The sequence below is a fragment of the Amblyomma mixtum genome, chromosome 7 (genome assembly GCF_055824585.1).
Source record: "Amblyomma mixtum isolate Tamu chromosome 7, ASM5582458v1, whole genome shotgun sequence".
In the NCBI taxonomy this organism is placed as follows: domain Eukaryota; kingdom Metazoa; phylum Arthropoda; class Arachnida; order Ixodida; family Ixodidae; genus Amblyomma; species Amblyomma mixtum.
Genome location: NC_143018.1, coordinates 58,413,881 through 58,433,228, shown reverse-complemented (window position 1 = coordinate 58,433,228; position 19,348 = coordinate 58,413,881). Strand labels below are relative to the sequence as shown.

The 19,348-nt window shown below is 48.8% G+C and overlaps 1 protein-coding gene across 4 annotated transcripts in view; it reads right to left on the bottom strand.

Moving 5' to 3' along the window:
• Nucleotides 1-5,501: 5,501 nt before the first annotated feature.
• The window catches only part of LOC149336179 (uncharacterized), a 75,325-nt gene continuing 61,478 nt past the window's right edge, over nucleotides 5,502-19,348 (bottom strand). For 3 of the 4 annotated variants that reach the window (XR_016284167.1, XM_089552703.1, XM_089552704.1), the window contains one exon: nucleotides 14,976-16,162. Coding sequence is in view for 2 of the 4 variants with exons in the window: in XM_089552703.1 (XP_089408829.1) it covers nucleotides 15,899-16,162 (264 nt within the window). In the remaining 2 variants the exon portion in view is untranslated. Of the gene's footprint in view, nucleotides 12,347-14,975; nucleotides 16,163-19,348 lie in introns of those variants that run through there. The other variant, XR_016284166.1, reaches the window with a different exon arrangement.

Here is a 19,348-nt window from a genome sequence, read left to right as displayed (position 1 = left end):
TGCGGAGAAAATCACTCACCCCCGCCTGAGACCTGCCAACCCGTCTGCATCGTCTGCAACGGGGGCCACAACACAGGAAGCCGGAACTTGGTGCCCGGCTACTGACCCGAAAGACGCGGGTTCGATCCCGGCCGCGGCGGTCGAATTAATTCCGGCTGATCTACAAGAACAAACAAGGAACGCCCCATGGCGACCAGACACCCAAGCAAGGGGACAAACACCCACCACTGCACGGACACCAGTCAAGGCCCAGGAAGAGGGAACACGGTGCTACCGGAAAATGAGGCAGCCAGAGCCGGAACAACTCCAGCTCCTTCCCGCCCCTCGGGAATCTTGCAGGGAACGAGAAGAGAAGCTTGAGCCGCAGACGCAGCGATAGCCGCTCCAACAAAAAATCACTGCCTCTCCCGTAACCGAGAGTAGAGTAAGCATGAAATGTTAGTGTTCAACACACCACACCACACATACTGTGCACTGGTCCATGTGGACTCAATCGTTTCCTGCGAGTGTCTGGGGAATCTCTTCCGCCCTGCCTCGTCAGCTGTATCCGGTTTCTGTTTGCCTCTCATCTTTGTAATCGTTGTTGTCATTCCTCGGTTATTTATTGACTTATTATTGTATAATGACTAAATACTAATTAACTGCTAAATAATGACTCTTAAGCTTCGCGTTTAGGAGTGGAACGCGACAGCGTGTTGAAGCGCTGCCAGTCAATCCACGGAACGCCACCACCCGTTCGGCGCGATGCCTTGCCCTTTTAATGCAAGGCTTTCCGAGGAAAGGAATTGCCGCAGAAATTCTCTGTCATCTGGGTGTACACCCCAACCACACCGTACAGGAAGGGAGGAACGCCACCACCCGTTCGGCGCGATGCCTTGCCCTTTGAACGCAAGGCTTCTTGAGGAAAGGAAATGGCGCAGTAATTCTCTGTCATCTGGGTGGACACCCGAACCGCACCGTACAGGAAGGGAGGAAGGCCACCACCCGTCCGGCGCGAAGCTACCGGCGCTTGTATGCCGGTCCTGTAGAAGGACTTAGGGAGTCTCGTTAAATCTCGTACGGTGCCCGGATGCTCTCGTTTCAGTGCCCGGATAAGTGTAATTCAGTGCCCGGATGTTGGCTCTCGGTCTCGGTGTGGCGTCACCACACTGCTGACAACGGGAGCTAAAAGCATTTCATGCTTAAAACATGAGCTGGCCGGATGGTGGTGGTGAAAAGCATTATTTGGTATTTTACAGAGAGGTGCTCGGGGAGAGGCCCCGAGTGGGCCTCGCCCCTTACATTACTAGGCGGAGTCCCTCAATCCGGGATCCCGTTGGTCATAACGGTTGCGCAGGTCCACCGTACCAGGGCCTGTTGAGTTCTCCAGTTACGAAAGGCTCCGCGAGAGTCTGTGAGGATGAATTTAGGCTGCGAGGGCGATCGCCACCTCCTCCGCGTGCATTCTGTTGGGCGGTCGGAACGAGAGGTCGTCCACCTGTTTCGCTCGTGTATGACAGCCGTGTACCCGATCCACAATCAAGGAAGAAGACTCGCCCGCGCACAGCGATAGCACTAGCTCTCAAAGACTCGAGCTTCACAACTGTGTACAGCGACTCTAGAGCAGCCAGCCACTCGAGCTTTCGCCAAGGGCGGAATAGACAAGACGACGCTACGAATCTTAGGCGGAAGTAACATCACCGATCACTCCATCGTATGGTTCCCGGCACACATGGGCATCTTAGGGGGTGGCCTGCGGAATCTCAACGAGATCGCACACGAGGCGGCGCGAGGGCTCATCGGCCGCGTCCCTCCGGTTTCCCCCGCTACTCCAGATATCGAGTTCAGGGATCTACGACGGACAACATGTGTGTGACCAGTGCAGTGAACGTGTAGACTTGATGCACAACCACACAGGTGACGCCTACGCCCAGAACAAGGAACATTGGGACAAAGTACTAAAGAGTGCTTCACTTCACGACCAGCTTCGGGCTGTCCAGGAGGCCCGCGCGGCGGCGGAGAGCTTCGGGCTCTCTGTACCTACGTGGGAGCTGCCCAGTTTTACCACCACCACCAATCGCCCCTGGAGCGGTAGGGGCCTGCAATGTCGACGTAGAAGATGTGTTTCTTTGAGCCATAGTGGCGGTGCAGGTCATCTGCCCGCGCCTGGCGCCCGCCATTGCGGTCCTCCTTGTTGATCTTAGTCGGAAGGGGTCGAACGTAGAGGGCGCGTCTCCAGAGTTAACCGGTCCAAGAGGCAGCGGCCGGACACGGTCTGGGCGAGACGCGTGTATTGGTTAACGACATGCGCAAGCGGAGGTAGGGAGTCGAGTACAATACTCGACTAGTTACGAAGGCATGCGCGAGCCGCATGGCATCCTCACTTCGCAACCCTCCTCGCTTGTTGGAAACGCGGCGAACCATGGACCACCGCTGCTTGCAGGCATTCACCATTTGGGTCACTACGGGAAACATAGGAGAGCTGGAGGAATGCCTGCAAGCAGCGGTGGTCCATGGTTCGCCGCGTTTCCAACAAGCGAGGAGGGTTGCGAAGTGAGGATGCCATGCGGCTCGCGCATGCCTTCGTAACTAGTCGAGTATTGTACTCGACTCCCTACCTCCGCTTGCGCATGTCGTTAACCAATACACGCGTCTCGCCCAGACCGTGTCCGGCCGCTGACACCCGAAAGAGAAGCGGGGACAACAAAGCACCTTGTGGTGTGCCCCACGTTCCCATCTCAAACGGGCCGTACTCGGTCTATGTAAATCGCTAAGATGTCCGGCCGCTGACACCCGAAAGAGAAGCGGGGACAACAAAGCACCTTGTGGTGTGCCCCACGTTCCCATCTCAAACGGGCCGTACTCGGTCTATGTAAATCGCTAAGATGCTTTAGTATGACGCCGTGTTTAAAAATGTCAAACGCACCCTTGAGACCGAGTGCAAGGACTATTTTGTCGTTGTTTGGGTGTTCTATGGGTTCGAGAACCTCGTGATGAAGCTGTAAAAGGATGCCCGTGTACTGTGCTACGTCAGGGCACGTTAAAGAACCCCAGAATGACGTGTTTCACGAGGGTAAGACGGGGCAAGTGTCATGAGTGACGAAATCGGGTCGGTTAGAAGAGTGATGCCCAGCGTAGATATGAGTTCCGCCCACTTACGACCACGCGTCTCTTCCCTGCAATAACCCCACATGGGACAGGGGCGTTAAAAGCGCCCACTATCATGAGGGAGTCGCAACCCGCGATCCTTAGCGCTGCGGGACTATCTGAAACCCTGGAATTTTCGAGGTTTCAGAGAGCTTGCTGTCTTCGCGGGGGGGGCGGCGCCTTCTATGTTGGTTGGGAGAGGAAGCGGCCATGCTGGTTTCAAGGGAGAATGCCTTGGGCGGTTCGCGTCTTTGAGGGGCCCCATTTCGCGGAGAAGCCTGTGGTTTGACTCTAGCCACGACTTAATGTTGGCCGTCACGGTGGCCGTAACCGTGGCCGTGACTTACTTGAGTAGGTTTTCTTGAATTTGGCCAAAATTTGACATCTGAGTCGCTAATGCGGCAGGGGCGTTTTCGAGGGCGGTGAAATGCGCGTCAGAGCTCACCGGCACTTGTTGCGTCGGTTCCGGAGCTACCTGGGCAGTGGGCAGGGAGAACCGAACCGTTTCTAGCGCTTGAAATTTGGCCTGGAGTTTCAGAGTTATTTTAAGGGAGGAAGGAGGAGGAAGGGTTGGTGGGGGAGAACGTAGGGGAGTGCGGGGAGGCGGAAGAAGCCTGTGTCGGGTACCTACCTTTGGCTGTGACGTTTTCTTTGGTGCGCCAAGCGGAGGACCCTCGAGAGCACGAAAATTGTAGTGCAGTGCAATTTGGATGCTTCTAGGTGGCTGGGATGTACTACTGCAGCCAGCTGGTGCTGGCATTGCTAATTGGGTATCGTGACATGTGACCGTTGATGGCTCTCTAGTGATAGCCTGTCGCATCCCAGTCAAAAAAAACCCATTGGAACCAATTGGATTTCCAATGGGTTCCAACTGGTTCCAATTGGACGAGTTCAGTTTCCAGTTGGTTTCAATTGGAATGGTGTTCCTATTGAATGGTCCAAATGGACTATCCAATTGGACTATTTGTGTTTCCAATTGGTGAGCCCAATTAATCTTACCCATTAGTAAAGATCAGGTTATTTCTTCGCACCAGGGGTGCCCCGTCAGAGACGGTCTTGTGATCAGTTGAGATGCAGGGATAAAAAAGGCAATAACTGAAGATTTATATACAAATATTTACAGAATATACAAGTTAGATACAACGGCAAAAAGACAAACAACCAAAAGGCGGAACTGGCTAATACTAGGGGAGGCCCCTACTCGGCGTAGCCGAAGATGCGTAGCATCTCACCTTAGCGCAGAACCCCCGCTTCCGGCTCCGGGGCCCGGTTTTAAAGCCTTAAAGGCCCGGCCCACATTTGGTAGCTCCTAATCATGTTGCACTGCTCACATGATTGGTTTACCGAGAACATGGCCAGCCCTCCAGCTTCCGTCGGGCAAAACGCCCTTTCCACAAACACAAACGCACGGTCGTGCCAGCACGTGCGGAGTCGAAAATTCTCTCCGCCACAAAATAAAATAAAAACAAACACAAATATACATTCGTGCCAGCACGTGCGCGAATCGGTACCGCGGGACGGTGGACACCCGTGGTTCCCGGCGCGTTCGCGAGCGGTCGCGTTCCAAGAAAGGAGACGCTCCGCTTTGAGCGCCCCCAGCCGCGTTCCAATGACCCCGCGTACACTGCCGATCCCTTACACGCCCTTCCCAAGATTCTACAAGGGCTCAATGGCACTTTTAGAATTACAAACAAAAGGGATCGGTGTCTGACACGAAACCACCCTTCGGGTGACATAACATAAACAAAACGTACACATTCAAATGCGCGGTTCACACATTTAAATCCAGCGCATTGACCGAAGTTCAAGCTGTCGCGCTGCGACCAGTTGCACAAACAAAACCAAAAGCAAAGTGCACACGGGCACCAACACAACATAAGCAAATTGCACAAATACACACGGTGGCATGCCTGTCGTGCGCCGTAACACGGCGTCCAAATTGGTGGGTTGCACCGAGTTCACCACCTCCAAGTAGACACCCTCGTCCTGCTCGCGAACGAGCACACACACACACACACAGACACTCGCAACTTGAGCGTAAGTGGCCACGTGAGCCTCCTTAGTCGCACCGAGCGTCCCTGTGTGAGCTCGAGCCGCTACGTGTCTCAACCGACACGATTAACGCCTAACTGCCACTCGGCTCATTAGGCTGGTGCCACAGCGGGGCGAGAGCTCAAAAGCCGGTGCCCTCCAGGATCAAAAACGTCGCGGTACTCGATGGGTCCAAATCCCTGACCACGCGACGCCCTTGAGGGCACGCTCTCTCCGGCGCGCCAGTACAAGCCGTGTCCTGCGTAAGGAGCATAGCTCATGGCCAGTCTAATCATATCAGTGCGGCTGCTTTTGCCACACGGGATTTGGTGTACTGCAGCACGGAACGTACTGCTCCACGCGCTGACTTTCAACGTGAAGGCCATGCACCTGCCGCCAGCTACTCTGTCTCGCTTGGAGCCATTTGTCCCGTTCCTGCACGGGCAAGCCGCTCCCTGCTTGATAGGCGCTGGCCGGCCTCGTGGCATCGTCTGCTGTACGAGCTGACTCGTCGTCGTTTGACCCGAGCTTGCCTTCTGGCAAGTCGTCACTCATTTCCGAGTCCTCAAATAACGTGTCCGGCCAGGTTAACAACTGCGCGGCGCTCTGCTCGGTCGGCCCAGCCGGCCAGCCTTCGTTCTTTGCCTCGGATGGAAGGTTCCTGGCATCAATAGCGCTACGGGACAAGTAATGCCCTATGCCCGACTCAATGTGCCAACTGGTCATGAAGTGACCCTAGCAGTGGCAGGGTTAGCAAGGCTTTTTATGTGCCTATTTCTATCCTCCTCGCTCTTCTTTCTCTGTATTTTTCAGTATTTATTAATGGACAGCCAAGTAAGACCTCCATCCACCTGCACTGCAGAAACTTATTGAGCTGCACGCACTCCTACTTCTACCACCTCAGATTCTAATAAACTCTATGCCAGCCTCGAGCACTGCTTTTAAACATGCCCGGTCGCCGTGAAGATTCCCCATATCTAAGTGCACTCATGCATCATTGAGCATATATAGCTAACATCCAATTTAGTATATGGCCAACTTCGAACCGATCGTAGCGGATAACTTCATGATGCACACCTTATTAGTGATTTAGTTCTCACCACTATTCTATATTGCTTCCTACTGTCACAATCCAGTGCTTTCCAACCAGGGTATAACTCCTTTTTGTACATGGCTATATGTAACACGTGCTAGCTTCCACTTTAAGGTCTTAAAGTAGCCACTTCTCGGCTGCACTCACTGAAGTAGTTCTTCCAGGGTAGGCAGCATGTTGCACCCGCTTCAGGCAGCAGTCTTCACCAACAAAGCAGCTACCTTTACTCCATGATGTTTTAGACGCTTACTTCATGTGTTCTCAGGAGTACGTTTCGAGAGTCTCTGCTCTTTTCACTGTGCTCTCGGTGCATACCTCTGGGCAGAGTCCCCACGGGTCTTTTGTCGAATCACTCCTAATGGAGACAGCTGCCGAGACAACACTTGATAAGTTGTCATCGGCGACTCTCCCTGGCACCCCATGTCAGGTCTGAATGCCTGCAATAGACGTCACCATCATAGGTTCTGGTCCTCAGGGTTATTGACTATATATGGGTGCAATGGAGTGCTGTTGTGCTGTAGTATCCTTCTACTGCCAATGGTTGTGGTTCTCCAGCTTTCAGCATTGCAACCCTTTGAAGCTCTCGTGCCCATACCTCGGGCGTTACTAAAGTTGTGGTGTGTCGTCAGGGCACCTCGGAGTTTTACTACGTGCAAATGATATGAGATAGCTACAGACCGTTTTATGGAGCGCTTAGTGGCAGTCATAACAGATGTAATTACTGCTGCTGACTCAGCAGTTTGGAAATCCTGGTGTTTAGAGCACAGCTTTAGCTACTCTTGTGTGGTTTATAAGTGTGCTTGTCACGGCAGCTGTAATTATGGATACTCTGATTTTGGAGGACGGGTGCATTGGTGCCTAGCGATACGTTCTTGTCTGCTGGGTGTTGTGTCCCGTTCTGCGTAGGGCGTGGGTGCACAGGGTCCCCAAAATGAAACGTGAATAGTGCGACTCAGCGAAAGTACGCAGAGGCGGAAATCACCAGGAATGACTGCGCTCTTGATGCAGGGTTCATAAGGATTCTTTGGAAGTCTTCTACTATGCTTAGCATACATGAAGTGTGGTCGTCATGGCAGCTGTAATCATTGCTGCTGTGATTGTGGAGGCTTTTTGCATTGGCATTTAGTACACGTTGTCTGCAGATTGTTGTGTCCCATTGTGCGTGTGGTGTGGACGTGCATGGTATTATTGCATTAACATGAAGAACAGCAGGAATGCCGCCGTCTTAATACAGGAATGATATTCACAAGACTGCAAGTTTGTGGCACTTGCTTATAGAGACTTGGAGCTAACCCGTGCGTTGATGATTGTAGTCATTGCAGCTGAAATTACGGTTGCTGCTGTGATTGTGGAGGATGGGTGCATTGTCACCTAGCCCATGGTGTTGTCTGCGGGTTGTTGTGTTCGTATGGTGCGTGCGTGTCTATGTGGGGAGAGGGTGGGGGTTGAGAGGGTCCCCAAAATGTCAGCTTGCAACTGTCACCAAAGTGAACGTGATGTTGAAGCTGTTTTGTTTTCGACTATGGCTGTGACTGAGCGCGTTGAGTGCCTTCGCGTTTTGTTGTAAGAATTTTCTGCTGGGAGGTGTTCTGTCTGGTTGTGAGTGGAGCACATGTTTAGTGTCGCCAATACGGCGCACAGCGACCACCAGAAGCAGCATGACCGGTGTCACTTGGTCTGTCCAGAAGGCTCGAGTGCACCAATGCATGAAGAACAGTAAGGATGCCACTACGATCATCACAAAGGCCACGGCTGCAAGCGCTGAGTGCGGAGCCTGAATTGTGCCATGCATGCTCCAGAAATGTCAGTGAGTCTGTGACAATGAACCAAGTCCACCGAAACCTGCTGTTAGAAGATTCGGAAAGGTATCCATCAATTTCTGCACAAATCTATGCTTTTCCATCATTCGCACATTTGCAAAGCGTTGAACTTGGAACAGTGGCTGGAAAAGGTAGGTGGCAAGCTGTCAGAGCGGTGCTTAGATACGGACACCACATTCGGCAACTTTGCTTAAAGGCACGTGGGCTGAGCAACACAAATTTTTGTATTAGCTGTTGCAGGAACATGACCTCACATTCCAGATTTTACACAGAGCAAAGGTAATTTCATGCAGCAGAACGGCAATCGCAATTTGAACGTGCTCTTCTTAGCAGCATCAATGGGAGCCATGGCTTGTTTCTTTGTAGTGGCTTTCTGCAACTCAATTCCTCTAATCGGGGTCCGTTTGAAGCAAATAACAGAAGGCTCTTGCACGTTACTGTAATGAAGGCAAAAATAATATTGCTGAAGGGACAGACTGCATTTTCGACATTTCTAGAGCGATTATAATCTCACTGAATGGTGATCACCAGGGCTGTGGCAAATCTTTATGGGCAAAATTTTACACAACTGCAGCCACTTCACATTATTTGGAAGTGAACACGAACATGGAAGTAGAAAGGAAGCTGCTCTCTAGCGCAATAGAGGGTGCTGGAAGACATCTTACTCCCCTTTTACGCTGCGCCTACATTGCGATTTTTCTTCTTTTCTAGTGGTGTCATTGCTCCACAACTAATAGGGTTCGTTCCTTCTGCATTCTACGTGTTAAGGAAATAAGCAAGAACTTGCAGTGATAGCGCACCCATAGCCATAGCTCGCACCGATGGCTATCTCGTCCCCTCCACATTGTTTGCTGGGCCGCAATGTTCGTGGCTGTCCTTGCTTCCTGAAAAAGTCCTTGCTGGTGCAGTACTATTAGCATAGCTCCTGGTTGGGCTTGTTCAGGTAGTTGTGCAGTCTTGTGCTTCATTAAACACCAGTCGATGAGCGTACATGTTGTGAGGGTAGCGTCATGTCTGCGTTGCACTGCAGCTGTTATCTGTAAAGTTCAGCTGCGATTGGTCGTGCCGTCTGTGAGTGCAGATGACCTCGAGGCGGGAATGTTGGTCACTTCTGCCGGCATGAGAAATCGCATGTGCCCAGAGCAGAGCCCGTTCAACTGGTTCATAGGTCGGTCGTTTTTGATAGCCAGGAAGCCTCGGGCACGGCTTGCTGTAAGCACGGAAAACCCATGCAGAGGTCCGGGAGCGCAGGAGGCAGCAGTGCAGATACTGCGCCATTTCCTTTCCTGGAGTAGTAGGCCGGCTGCGTTTTGACTCACTCCACAGTGCACATTTTTTTTATTGGCTGTGCCCTCCGGTAGCGTAATTGTAGCATGGGTCTTCATGCTGCTTATGTCTGTAGTCTCGATGGCTAATACACGCATGCAGCTTGTATAGTTGTAGTCGTTTTGCGAACTAGGGGTCTTAGGACCTCGGTATGAAGGTTGTTCCTTGCGGTGACTTAGGATGGTACTAATAATGCTTCAGTTTGAAGCTGTTTTCTGTGCAGCCTGTGTCTCGAGGTGGTGAATGTCGAGTTTACTGTGTTCATTAATTTCTCTTGGAGGTTGTGGTGCATATATAAGGTGTGTGGGAGGATGTTGGACGCCACCGGCACAAGGAATAACAGCAATGCCGCCTTTCGGCGTTAATTGTCACCAGCATGAAGAACAGGAGGAGCGCCATTGTGGGAACCAATAAAGAACCTTTCGGATCTAGGTGCAATACCGGACTAACGCTAGGCCCACTGGATCTATGAGCAGACACCTTTAACAAATGAGCGTTAAAAGCTGGCCGTACACAATCTTCGGCACGCTCACTGTTCTCGCGTTGGCTCCTATGCCACATGTCCCCGCTACACTTCAGTCTTGAGGTTAATGTGATGGTGATGCTCGCAGTGATGTAGTTGGTCACTTCCACAGGGCGTAATTAATAGTCGTCGTGTTTGCCATGCAACGGTATAGCTCTAATGATTTCTTGATGCATCCTGCCGCATCAATCATTGTGAGGCATCCACGCTAGTTGTAGCATGTTGTGCTAGTTTGGGTTTTATAGTGCAAAAACAATGTTCCATTAAATCTGGTTGCTCTTGGTTGGTTGCTCTTGGTTGGATGTAAAAGAGGGAAAGGCAGGGAGGTTAACCAAAAGAATAATCGGTTTGCTACCCTACGTGGCCCCCGGGGGGGAGGAGTGAGGGGATAAAAAAAGAGAAAGGAGAGTAACAGAAAATTGAAGTCACTCTAAAACGTCACTGTTCGTTGAAGTCACAGCCTATCGTGCAGGCCAGAAGTTCTCAAGAAGCGGACCAGTGCCTTGCAGGCCTTCTCCGCCGACGGCCGCCCCGGCCAGTGGGCGAGAGTCTTCATTTCCGTGAGTGGGCGTGGATCTAGGCGGTCCAGCGCACGGCTGAGGGATTACCTTTCGGTGCTGTAGGCAGGGCAGTCACAAAGAATGTGGGTTGTAGTCTCGCCATGCCCGCAGATGGCACATGCAGGGCTATCAGCCATACCGATTAAGAATGAGTAGTGGTTGGTGAAACCTACACCGAGCCAGAGGCGACACAGTAAAGTTTCTTCTCATCGTGGTAGGCCTGATGGTAGCCGGAGCTTCAGATCTGGGTCCAAGGATTTTAAACGGGAATTGCAAAATTGGCCGGAATTCCACGCGGCAAGCGTGATGTCCCGCGCAAGTGCGCGAAGCCTGCTCGCTGCGTCTGATCTCGAAATGGGGATCGACACAAAATCGCCGTCGTCATGAGCAGTTCGCGCGACCTCATCCGCGCGGTGATTGCCTGCTATGCCGCTGTGCCCCGGTAGCCATTGGTAGATAATGTCATGTCCTTCGTTGATGGCAGAGTGATGCAGTTGTCGAATTTCTGCGACCAGTTGTTCATGGGCTCCACAGCGAAGGGCAGCTTTTAAGCTTTGGAGGGCAGCTTTAGAATCGGTGAAAATAGACCACCGCTGAGGGCGCTGCTAACTGATGTGTTCAATGGCAACACGAAGAGCGGTGAGTTCTGCACCCGTCGAAGAAGTGGGGTGACCTGTCCTAACTCTAATTTCTGTAGTGCTTGCGGGTATGACCACGGAGCCAGAAGAAGTGATAGGGTTCACTGAGCCGTCAGTGTAAACGTGCACCCGGTTTGCATGGTGCTCATGAAAATATTCAAGAGTGACTTGTAGTTCTGTCGGCGATAAGTCTATCTTCTTCCTGATGCCAGGTATCGAAAGAAGCACATGCAGAATGGCGCGATGTGCGTCATTGATGTCTGTAAACGATGTGCGCGGCCTGGTAAACAGCAAATAAACAAGCAAACTGCAAGGCATTGCCACGAGAAAGCGGACGGGGAGTTCCCTCCCACCGTGCTTGGCTACGGCGTCTTGTCTGTGGCAAGGTATCCTTTCAGCAAGAAACAGTGAAAAAAAAGGCTATATACAGTGCTATTTACGCAACCCAAAACCTGGCAAGATTATGTAACAGTGCGATGTGATCACATTAGAAAAACATAATGATGTGTAAAATTTTGCAAATTGAGTGTGCTTTCATTTCGGTGGTCGAGCTCCGAAACGTTAAGAATAATGTGTAGTATGTGTCAGGTTCGCAGTATGGAACATATAAATTTGCAGAAAATTGTTTCAGTGGTGGCAATCTTTCCCTTCATTTATAATTGCTTTCTGAACTTATGCGTCGGCGTTGTTGGTGCCAAAGGTCCATTACAGTTCTGTGGGTGTCACTAAGTTTCCTTGCTGTCTTAATAATCTTTGTGGTGCTTATATTTTTAGCGTCAAGTGGTGTGATTGTTTTGCTGTTTGCGCAGCCTGTACTTGTAGCTGTTTTGCTGTGGCCACTGTTATGTGTCATGGTGATGTTTAACTGTTGTAGACTCGCTGTGTTATGAGGTGGTAGTGGATACGCATTCTGAGTCATGGTTGTTTTTATGCTTGTTCTGCTTGTATTGTTGTGGACACAGTGTTTATGGTTTTTGTGGTTCTGCGTTTTTAGGTGTTCGCGAGGCTGGAGGCCGCCAGCGGCATGAAGAACAGCAAGAGTGCCGGCTTGGGGAACGGCCAGGAGGCGCGCACTGCCGCCAACATGAAGAACAGGAGAAGTGCTGCTAAGGCTCTGGAGGTCCCAAGCAATGGACATGGATGGCTTGAGTCCGTCCGCAGCTGAGTCTGCAGGCCACGCCACAGGTGATCTAGACTGAGCTCCTTGGCAGTGCTAGGGATGCGAAGACCTGGAAAATCGAAGGGCCGTAGCATTTCAGTACGCTCGACGTTGACCAGGTGCCACCACTTCCCACCCTTTGTCGTGGGATTGACTCCCAGCAGCAGCAGATGTGTTTAGACGCAGGCAAAGTGCAAAACGCACCTTTGTAGTATGCAAGAAGTGTCAGTGTGCATCATACAAGCTCAGGTAGTTGAAATTGAGAGTCCAACCATTCTGCCAGAATTATAGATGTTGAATGCCACATAGCGCTCATGGGAAATTAAATCTCTTGGTTGTAAATGAGCAGTCGAATGAGTTGAAGAATTGAGAAACATGAGCGCATAAATCAAATGAACAATATACTTTTGAGCCCAAATACCCTCAGCAATACAATTACGGCTCGATTTCAGCCTTCTAGACTACAGGAAAAAAAATCCAAGTTATCCAGAGTTTTTTTTTTATGATGACTAAGCCTTTTATTTGCACTGATTCCACTAGCATTGGCAATGTTAGAATATATTTTTAATATCCTGATATGCTCACTAACAATGGTAAGTTAGCTAACCTTCTTCCAGTACATTCAGTGAGATGTTATTTTATTTCAATGGTTTTCATTATCTCCGTTACCTTAGCTAGAATGAATCCAGTGAGATCCAAAACACACCCCCTTGAAATAACTTATACATGACCGAAATTAATGAACGCGATCAGCGTGGTCACTTCGCTTTCCTGGGGTAGCAAGGTTGAGGAGCTATAATAAACATTATTTGAAGAACACACGTCCCACTCATTGTCTCCGCGCCGCTCATCGTCATCTTCCCATATGAAATATGTTCCACTACTACTTCCTATTCAAAGTTCGATAAACGTTGATAAGGTTGATAACCCACTAATAATAATAGCAGTTGCAACAGTGGTGTGGCTTAGTGTCTTTCATTCCATCTGAAGAGCCTAAGTCCATTTGCAGCGACAGCATTACATACACACAATTTGCAAAGTCGCTGTAGAATGTCATTTCTCGTTTAACATCCAGGATTTGTAAACTAACCTGGAGTCCTACAATACGGCATGCCTCATATCCCACAGCATTGTTTTGGCAAGATTAGTGCTCCCAACTTAGAGCACAAGTGTGATACGTCTCTTACGATAATGGTGATAGGACATTTAGCATTGAAATAAACTCTCCGTGTACGGAATATATGTTATCTGTGTTGTGGCATTTCAAGCAGTACCAAAAAGCAGGGAAGTAGTATTATCCTAAAAGCCAGCCATCTTTCATGCAAAGAAATGCATAAGTTATTTTTAATTCAATAAGAAAATTACCGAGAAATTATTTTAGCTAGGACATAACTAATGAAGTAGAAAAAATGCCGCAGATAGTATTCAATTCAATTACCTCCGCATGTCACGCACGGCACTCTGCCACCTTATCTACGGCGGCGGTTGCCTAGCCGTCTACATTCGAAGCTATGCAACCGGCACCGCTGAGGGCCGTCCGGTAACAGTGTGACATGGTACTGAATCAGAACTGGGCAATGTTATCAGAACTGGGCAATGGCAGCTTCACTGCAATCCTCAGGTTACCTTCGGCATCAATACTGCCAAAATCGACGGTTGAATTTCTTTGGAGGAGAAATTCTAGAGGCTCGTGTACTGTGCGATGTCAGTGCACGTTAAAGGATCCCAGGTGGTCGAAATTTCCAGAGCCCTTCACTACGGCGCCTCTCATAACCTTAGTCGCTTTGGGACGTTAAACCCCATAAACCAACCAATACACCCAAAATAGAGGCCAGAGAACTCTTCCCCCTCTGCTATTACCTAGTAACAGCTACTGTTCACTAATCATCGCTCAATTCAAACCTGCGTACTAGTTTAGTGACAGGGAAAAGAGCAGAAACGCTGGCGCTAGTCGTCCACGTCATCATAATTATCCCATGCTATTTCTTGTACACATCGGTATGAAATACTCATTACAAGGTCAGCCATACTATACATTTTTCAAGCATTAATGCATCTCTAATCTTCAAAGATGGCTCCGAAAGGAGGCGTGATAGAAGCTTCGAATAATTATGGCAGATCTTAAATATTGGTGGGTATTGAGAATCAAATCTTGGGCCTCCTTTTCATGGCCCAAGGGTGTGCACAGCGCCAGGCTGAATGTGGCAAACTCTTGCCCTCAAGAAACCCGCTATTCAGGAAGTACAGAAGGCGGAAATCACTGAACCACCGAGGTTAAAATGACTGAGAACAAAGATAAGACGGCCTGTATCAGTAGTGTACAGCGTTTTAATCGGTGAGACTACGTTAATCGAAAAAAAACTTTTTTAAGCTATAAAAGACAGGAAAAAACAAAATACAAGGGGCGCCACTGAGGGCCGATTTCACAAGTAAACTGCGTACGTCAACTGATTTTCGGGCGCGAATCCCAGAGGCTGGGCTGCAGCCCCTAGCCTCAAAGCGGTGACAACCCGTACTTTCGCCAAGGATGATCAACTGGCGGCAGGAATAAATATAATTTTCTAACCGATAAACGCGTCTTCTGCTACTGGAAAACCGTCAACACGGCCAGATTCAGCCAGATAAATCATTTTTACGGAGAACAATAATTGGATGATGTTGTCCTTATTGACCCTCTAATGCCAGATGTCACAAGAATAACCTATTACCTTGCGGCTCTTCCATAAGACACTTTCAAGTGCACCGCCCCCATCTCCTTGTGGAGTGATTAATGCTGCATCATGTCAAGCCCTACACCAACTTTCCTACTCCAGTTTTCGAAATCAATGGATTGCAAGTAAACTCACTGTGTTGCATGAGATTCTTGTGCGGGTGAATCGCACACTGTGGTGCACCATTGACGTAGCTGCGATGATGGAAATGCTGGCCAGTAGTACAGAATGCCAACAAGGTGCACCCTGGCAGCGCATGGGGTTCCTTGCAGCCTTTGTGTTGCGGGTACAACGTCCTGTGGGGTTAAGTCCTGTCCTGCTAGTGAAGTTGGCAGCCGTCTTCATAAAGTAGACACTCTTCCCTCTTACTGTCAGGTGATATAATCTTCAAAATGCTCAGACGTCTACGGGTTGCTTACTGATGAGGTTTTCACAGCTATGAGGCTACAAGTTTATTGTATAGCTGGTGTTTTATGGAGTCACGTTATCAAGCTGATGGTGATGTTGAGGGCGCCATTTTCTAAAAATGGTAGCACAGATGTTGGTAGTATTGTCCCTGTAGTGTTTGCAGGTGATCACTTTCTGTAGTGTATATTTCTGCTGCCTGTTTGCTGTGGCCGCTGTTTTGTTCTGCCATAGCTGCCGAGGTCGCAATAGCCATGTTGAGCTGCTTGCAGTGATCATTCTGTGACCGCAGTTGTCTCGTGGTTTACGGTGTTGTGTGAACTGTGGTCACGCATTCGATCAAATCTGTCACGTATTTTCATGCTGCGTTCGCTGTCCGTTGCTGTAATTGTGGTCTGCTCGGATGTTTGCGCTCTGCGCGTTGTTGCAGTGTGAGCTGAGGCTTGAGAGGGTCATAGGGTTTCAGTGTTTCTATTGCTGGTGCTTGTTGTGGTGGTTATGAGATGTTAGTGGCTGTGCGGCGGAGGCTGCTGGCATGATGAACAGCGGCAGTGTTGCCAAGGGAGTGGTTCCAAGGCACCACCACCATGAAGAACAGGAGGAATGCCGCTGTGGACGCCATCTTTCAGGTCTCTTGGATCTTGGTCATTCCTTGGGACACGTGAAGCAACGGCCGAGGCTCCTTTTAAGGGTGCGTACCGATAGCAGAGCATCCGGGCCATGACAGAGATCACCACGCGTAGGTTATTCAGAACTGGCAGAGAACTGGCCTGCAAATACAAAAAAAAACATCGCACTCTTTTGAGATGTCGGTATATGCCTCCAACTCACAATGGATTAACTACACAAAGACGCCAGAATGGTTTACATTATATCATTCCATTACTTCATATCATGAACCATTTTTACCTCTTCTGTCCTTTACTATTAAAGTCTGTTTACCAAAATGGCACACAAGAAACGAGAAAAGAATTCCTTTACACTTCATGTGCTTATAATGCTGTAAATAGCGATTAGAAGAACCAAGAGCAGCGGGAGACCGCGCGTCATTAGAGACGAACTAATATTTGATTTGATTTATGCAAAAACAGTGCGCTGGATCTTCGGAATGACCCGGTGAGCTTTAAAGATCTAAGCACAGACACCTGCCCAAAGTTACGTGCGTCAACAAAGCAGCGTTTAGTTCACTCCTCCCTCTTGCATAGAACATTAACATGGACGCAACTTCACCGATGTCGATCTTGCCTGTTCCTTTTTTAGAAAGCTCCAGTGCAGAGCTTTCCCAACTGCAGTCTATGAATCCCAAGTGGCACGCAGCGTGCCTCTACATGATGAGGCCATCACTAAGGCACTCGCGTTCGAGGTTGCCATTTTGTCACGACTGATGTACTCGTCGTTAATAGCCTTTGAGCAGTACAGCAATCACAGCACTGCCTGAGCAACCTGTGTTTTCTACTGGAAATGCAGCGCGCTGTCTTGTCGAAAGCACTGACCACCGGGAATGCAGTGCCTGTTCTGTGCCGTCCACTAACTGCTATGGCGACAGGACGCCACATCAGCAGCACCTAGAATACAAGGCATGCACGTCATGTGACGTGGCTTTTGTTGGTTTATGGGGTTTAATGTCCCAAAGCAGCTCAGGCTACGAGAGATGCCACAGTGAAGGGCTCCAGAAATTTCGACCAACTGGGCTTCTTTAAAGTGCACTGACCTGCAGAAAATGGACAGTTAGGATTCAGGGTAAGGATACTGACCACGTGTTGTCCTAATTTACTACCGTTTCTAAAAATCAAGAAATCTATGCAGGCATTTTTTTGCCAAAAGGCGGACAGGACTAAATTGATTGCAGACGAAGTTTATACTGTGTTTTTGATCATTTTGGACATACCATATTTTCTAAGCCTCATGTTTGAGAAAACGTGGTGAAAAGCAGAAGTAGGGTTTGGCGATAAGAAGATGCCTGCACTTGCTCATAACTTGTGAATAGCAGAGCATTTCTGAAAATGATGAAACCCTTTTCAACTATTAGAATCTTTGTAGTGGCACCAGTCATGCTCCTTGAATGCCAGATGGCAGCCAAGTTTGTGTGTGCATGATTAATTTCTGTATGGAAAGAAATTATTGAGGTGGTGAAAACTGAAAATTAGAAAATAGTAAGTTACTAATATGGGAATATTGAAGGTAATGGTTTCTTTTTCTTATATGTAGAAAAATATTTTTTTTTTCAATTGCTTCAATCGATCGCATCGGAACAGATAACACTGTTTTAGAAAACCAATGGGAAATGCTTTTTTGATGACAGCGAAAGTATTAAAGAATGCAAAGACTGCCATCAGATGATCTGTGGAAATATTGATTGTTATAGCGAAATCTTACAATATATAAAAAAATTATGTTAACCAGTCTCCCACTCAAAAAATTCTTTTGTCCAGAATTTTTTGGCATGGAAGAGTTTTCAAGTAGTTACTATCTCAATGGTTAATGCAGCAGTCCTCAGTGTCGGCGTCTGAGTCTGAGTGCATAGATAAAAGTAAGTACCCTCGCGCAACCATTTGTCATACAGAGTTCTGGGTGGTGTCATCCAATTTCTCTTCGTTGTTTGAAGTGGTAGCTTCACTACTAGAGGTCTCGGGCTGAGATTGCCATACATTGCCAATGACCTTCAATGCTCAGCCAAGGTCAAATCTTTAGGACAGTGGACACCTTAGTTGCACTTTAATCTAGAAACCGATGAACAACAGCTTCGAAAGCAAAGGAAAGGTGCATAACTGGCACCCTGGGACAGTGGACACCTTACTGACCCTTCAAGCTACGAAACTGATGAAGAAAGCAAGGTAATGGCACATAACTGGCTACCTGGGAGAGTGGACACCTCAGTCGTGCTTTAGGTGGCGTGGCAGCAGTGGCAGACTTGCAATGCATGCTTTGGCACCCACAATGTTGTGGCAGAAACACAGCACTGAAACCATAGGCAGTCGGTGTTCATTGTGTTCATTGGCGTTGGCAAAACGTTTTAGACACCGACGATTTTAAGGAAGTTCAGTTCAGTTCAGTTTATTTACCTTAAAGGCCCCCTTGTATCGGGGGTATTACATAAGGGGTGGGATTTTAATGAAATGAGCAAACAAAACAGCGAATATTATTCAGCACTGAAGGTGATCGGTTACATGTTCTTGAAAAGTAGAGGATGAAGCGATGTTGACGATGTCAGGGGGTAGGCCGTTCCAGTCCGTTGCTGCTCGGAAGAAAAATGAAGCGGAAAAGGTGGCAGTATGCGATGGCGGCCGGGCAACTTGTAGGGGATGACTGGTGCGGTGAGATATGCGTGCGGCTGCTGTGATATACGGTGACCGATTGAGGGAAGAATGAAATAATTTGTGATAAAGGGTGAGACTTGAAATGCGACGACGGAACGAAAGGGGCGGTAGTCCTGATAATGCTTTCAATGAAGAAATGCTGACGTCATATGAGTATGCAGAGTGGATGAATCGAGTGGCACGGTTTTGGACAGCTTCTAATGCATTAATTAAATAAGTTTGGTGCGGGCTCCATATGGCAGAGGCATATTCTAATTTTGGTCTGATGAGCGATTTATATGCGAGTAATTTTACGTGTTGAGGGGCAAGGCGGAGATGGTGCTTGAGAAAACCAAGTGTTTTATTCGATGCTGAAATGATGTTGCCAATATGGGTGCGCCAAGATAAATCACAAGACAAGGTGACTCCTAGATACTTATAAGATGATACTGAATTAATCGAGGTGTTAGAAATGGAATATTGGAAGCGATGCGGGCTATGGCGACGAGAGAAGGATAAGAGTTTGCATTTATTAGGATTTAGGGACATGAGCCAGTTGTTACACCAATTAAGTACGCTGTTAAGATCGGTTTGAAGACTAAGTTGATCACTAGAGTTATTAATAGTGCGGTAAATAACACAGTCGTCAGCAAACATTCG